We start from the raw sequence: 4,715 nt of genomic DNA on the forward strand, positions 1-4,715 counted from the left end.
CAAACATGGGTTACCAAGGCACGCACGCTAACGGACAACGAGTTTCATTTTCAAATGGGATCTTAAACGGACTGAATCCCTTGCAAGGCTACACGGGCAATGTTCCTCTGGGTATATATCCTAACGGGCAACCAAGAACAACAAATGCTGTTTTCCAGCATAATCTTAAGCTCTTGGGCAACATCTTACCCGCGTTATATGCAAACAAACAGGGTACCAGTTACACAAGACCATATCAAACTGGCATGAGGACAAGCGTCCAGACAGGGACAGCTCGGGTCGGAAGTTACACAAACGCACAAAGTCAGCCATCTGGCGCAAGTTCTCAATCATCGCCGGCTGGGTCAAGCACGAACGGGACATCTGCCCCAGCTGCTTCTAACTCTACAGCAACACCACCGGCTCGAAGCGAATCCTACAACGCAACAAGGGTAGCCGCTCTTCTCAAAGCACTGGTGGCTCCATCTGCTCCTCTCCTGCCCTACGCTGTGGTTGATCCAATTCCGTATGGAGCTGCCCGGCTTCCAGGCCAACAGGCACCAGTGGAGCTGGTAGGTCCGCGTCAACAAACAGTACCAGCGCCCGCAAACAGTCTTACAAAGCTGGGACGTGCTCTGTTATCGGGGTACGTTCAAAGCTCTCCACCGAAGGCAAAACCACCCGTAGCAGCACCACCGGCTTACAATCCGAGCTACCCCACCTCAAAAGGCCTGGGAGCTAATATGATCAACACCCCTCAACAATCAAGCTTGTATGGTCCTCTCGGCAGCGTTGCTGTCCCTGGAAATCAACTCAACACCATCAACCCCAGCAGACTTGCCCAGCTCCGCTCCCTGTCTGCATCTCAGCTCCAACAAACCATCATGATGAAGCTGATTGACGTTGGGGCCAAGATTAAGGCCGCTAGGTCGCTGGACTGCAAGACCGTGGCTTCTCTGAAGGGACGGCGGGGACGTACCTCCCGCTCCATGAGCTGCGATGACGACACCTGCCCCGTCTCCATGTCCTGCAAGACGGTGTTTCACGTTGCCTTCTGCTGCCCCCAGGGAGGTAAGTCATTTTAAGGGCGACAAGTGGAATACAAACGCGGCCTTCCCCGGCTCCTACCTTCACGGGAGAAAAAGGCACTGTTTTAGAGCCCCCAAATTCTATCTCTAGCACAAGCTCCAGATAACTGAAATGTATCGATGTGCTTCCGCTGACGAGTTTACTAATTCATTCATTAACTTTACGTCAGGTTAATCTTGTAATCGTAATTGTACGAATATATCGAGTTATAGTACCCGTAACCGTACGAATGTATCTAGTTTTAGTACCCGTAACGGTACGGATTTATCTAGTTATAGTACTCGTAACCGTACGAATATATCGAGTTATAGTACCCGTAACCGTACAGATTTATCTAGTTATAGTACTCGTAACCGTACGAATTTATCTGGTTTTAAAACCCGTAACCGTTCGAATTTATCTAGTTATAGTACCCGTAACCGTACAGATTTATCTAGTTATAGTACTCGTAACCGTACGAATTTATCTGGTTTTAGAACCCGTAACCATACGAATTTATATAGTTTTAGTACTCGTAACCGTACGAATATATCGAGTGATAGTACCCGTAACCATACGAATATATCGAGTCATGGTACCCGTAACCGTACGAATGTATCTAGTTATAGTACCCGTAACCGTACGAATTTATCTAGTTATAGTACTCGTAACCGTACGAATATATCGAGTGATAGTACCCGTAACCATACGAATATATCGAGTCATGGTACCCGTAACCGTACGAATGTATCTAGTTATAGTACCCGTAACCGTACGAATTTATCTAGTTAAAGTACCCGAAACCATACGAAATTATCTATTTATAGTATCCGTAACCATACGAAATTATCGAGTTATAGTTCCCGTAACCGTACGAATTTATCTAGTTATAGTACCTGTAACCGTACGAATTCATCTAGTTATAGTACCAGTAACCGTACGAATTTGTCTAGTTTTAGTACCCGTAACCGTACGGATTTATCTAGTTATAGTACTCGTAACCGTACGAATTTATATAGTTTTAGTACCCGTAACCGTACGAATTTTTCTAGTTTTAGTACCCGTAACCGTACGAATTTATATAGTTTTAGTACTCGTAACCGTACGAATATATCGAGTGATAGTACCCATAACCATACGAAATTATCTAGTTAAAGTACCCGAAACCATACGAAATTATCTATTTATAGTATCCGTAACCATACGAAATGATCGAGTTATAGTTCCCGTAACCGTACGAATTTATCTAGGTATAGTACCCGTAACCATACAAATTTATCTAGTTATAGTACTCGTAACCGTACGAATTTATCTAGTTATAGCACCAGTAACCGTACAAATTTATCTAGTTATAGCACCAGTAACCGTACAAATTTATCTAGTTAAAGTACCCGAAACCATACGAAATTATCTATTTATAGTACCCGAAACCATACGAAATTATCTATTTATAGTATCCGAAACCATACGAAATTATCGAGTTATAGTACCCGTAACCATACGAATTTATCTAGTTATAGTACCCGTAACCGTACGAATTTATATAGTTTTAGTACCCGTAACCGTACGAATTTATCTAGGTATAGTACCCGTAACCGTACGAATTTATCTAGTTAAAGTACCCGAAACCATACGAATTTATCTAGTTATAGCACCAGTAACCGTACAAATTTATCTAGTTTTAGTACCTGTAACCGTACGAATTTATCTAGTTATAGTACCCGTAACCGTACGAATTTATCTAGTTATAGTACCCGTAACCGTACGAATTTATCTAGTTATAGTACCCGTAACCGTACGAATTTATCTAGTTATAGTACCCGTAACCGTACGAATTTATCTAGTTATAGTACCCGTAACCGTACGAATTTATCTAGTTATAGTACCCGTAACCGTACGAATTTATCTAGTTATAGTACCCGTAACCGTACGAATTTATCTAGTTATAGTACCCGTAACCGTACGAATTTATCTAGTTGTAGTACCCGTAACCGTACGAATTTATCTAGTTATAGTACCCGTAACCGTACGAATTTATCTAGTTATAGTACCCGTAACCGTACGAATTTATCTAGTTATAGTACCCGTAACCGTACGAATTTATCTAGTTATAGTACCCGTAACTGTACGAATTTATCTTGTTATAGTACCCGTAACCTTACGAATTTATCTTGTTATAGTACCCATAACCGTACGATTTTATTGAGTGATAGCACCCGTAACCGTACGAATATATTGAATAATAGTGATATCTTCAGATAGGAGTATATGCGATGTTACGGGAGATGCCCCAAGAGGTACGCTTTCTTCCTGCGGCGGTGGGGTAGTCTAGATGTTAAAGCGTTCGCTTGTCACGCTGAATACTGGTTAGATTCCCCTCATGGGTACAATGTGAGAAGCCCATTTCTTGGTTCCTCCGCCCTGAGATGATGTCTCTGTTGAAGTGAGTGAGTGAGTGAGTTTGGTTTTACGCCGCTTTTAGCAATATTCCAGCAATATCACGGCGGGGTCTCTGTTTAATTTGAGATTGAATACGAAGTATAAACGTTCATATTGTTGCCCTTAGGTGTGAGTGTTTCTTTCTGATTGATCCGAAGTTCTGATTGGTGGAAGTTTGATGTGTTTGTGTTTTGTTCCAGTGACATACAGGATGATCCAGAGAGAAGCCCAGAACGAAATAACGAACATCTTGTATGACAACTAGTGACGGGCCTTCTTTCTTTCTGAGTCGTGCAGACTGGTTCTGGCGAAAAGGGGTGGTTTGCTCCCTTGTTGTGTTAGGATTTCAAACAGCGAAATTACGATATTGTTACCTACCTCAGGTAAAACACCTTGGCCATTGTTTTTTAATAGTCAATCTCATTAAAATCAGACCTTAGTTCTCGCTACCACTAAACAAAGATCTGAAGAAATCCCATTAGGGGTCACGTCAGAACGAACTTTCATCCGACCAATCAGTGCGTCGCTTACCAGATTATGAAAGTGACAGTCGGAATGTGATTTCTAATCATGCAATCTCGAAAACTTTAACATGGGGTATTCCGAACGATAGTTATGGGTTTGACGACTGAATCCTTACAATCTAGACCATCTATTAGCGAATCCAGAATGTATTTTTGTTCAGGTTTCAAATTTGTAATCGTGAATTTGCAAAATATGTCTCGAAGCGTTGTCGCCAATTTGAAAATAGTGTCGTAAAGCGCGAGAAAGCTGCCTTCTGATTGGTCATTCCATTGGTCGGTCAAAATTCGCGCAAGGTCGGTCTGACGTGACCCGTAATGGGATGTCCTCAGATCTTTGTTTAGCGGTAGCGAGAACTAAGATCTGCTTTTAATGAGATTGTTTTAATAGTACACATCACTTTACGTTTCCGAAATTTAACACAGTTGTCAGATTCCTCTTCTTTAATACTTTGCCCATAATTGTTCCGTGGACAATTTCAAGAGATGTGAATATTCTGTGTGTGAGTATTAACTACACCGTCCTGTGTTTGGATTTTCACAAGTTGTATGTACGGCAGGGTATCAAATAAAGAAAAGAACGTGAATGTTGTTGTTCTATAATTCTAAACAACTAGAGTGAGTGAGTGAGTGAGTTGGGTTTAACGCCGCTTTTAACAGTATTCCAGTTATATCGCGGCGTGTCAGCTTAATGTGGGAGGAAAGCCC

At 41.9% G+C, this 4,715-nt stretch overlaps 1 protein-coding gene across 1 annotated transcript; it reads left to right on the plus strand.

Annotated features, from left to right (window-relative positions):
- The first annotated feature begins 245 nt into the window (after nucleotides 1–245).
- Nucleotides 246–3,751, plus strand: LOC124113521. The gene is made up of 2 exons (XM_046473906.2): nucleotides 246–1,050; nucleotides 3,687–3,751. The coding sequence occupies exons 1-2, from the start codon at nucleotides 246–248 to the stop codon at nucleotides 3,749–3,751; spliced, it is 870 nt and encodes a 289-aa protein (XP_046329862.2).
- Nucleotides 3,752–4,715: the final 964 nt, after the last annotated feature.

The sequence above is a fragment of the Haliotis rufescens genome, unplaced genomic scaffold (assembly GCF_023055435.1).
Source record: "Haliotis rufescens isolate VD_foot unplaced genomic scaffold, xgHalRufe1.0.p SCAF_24, whole genome shotgun sequence".
Classification (NCBI taxonomy): Eukaryota; Metazoa; Mollusca; class Gastropoda; order Lepetellida; family Haliotidae; genus Haliotis; species Haliotis rufescens.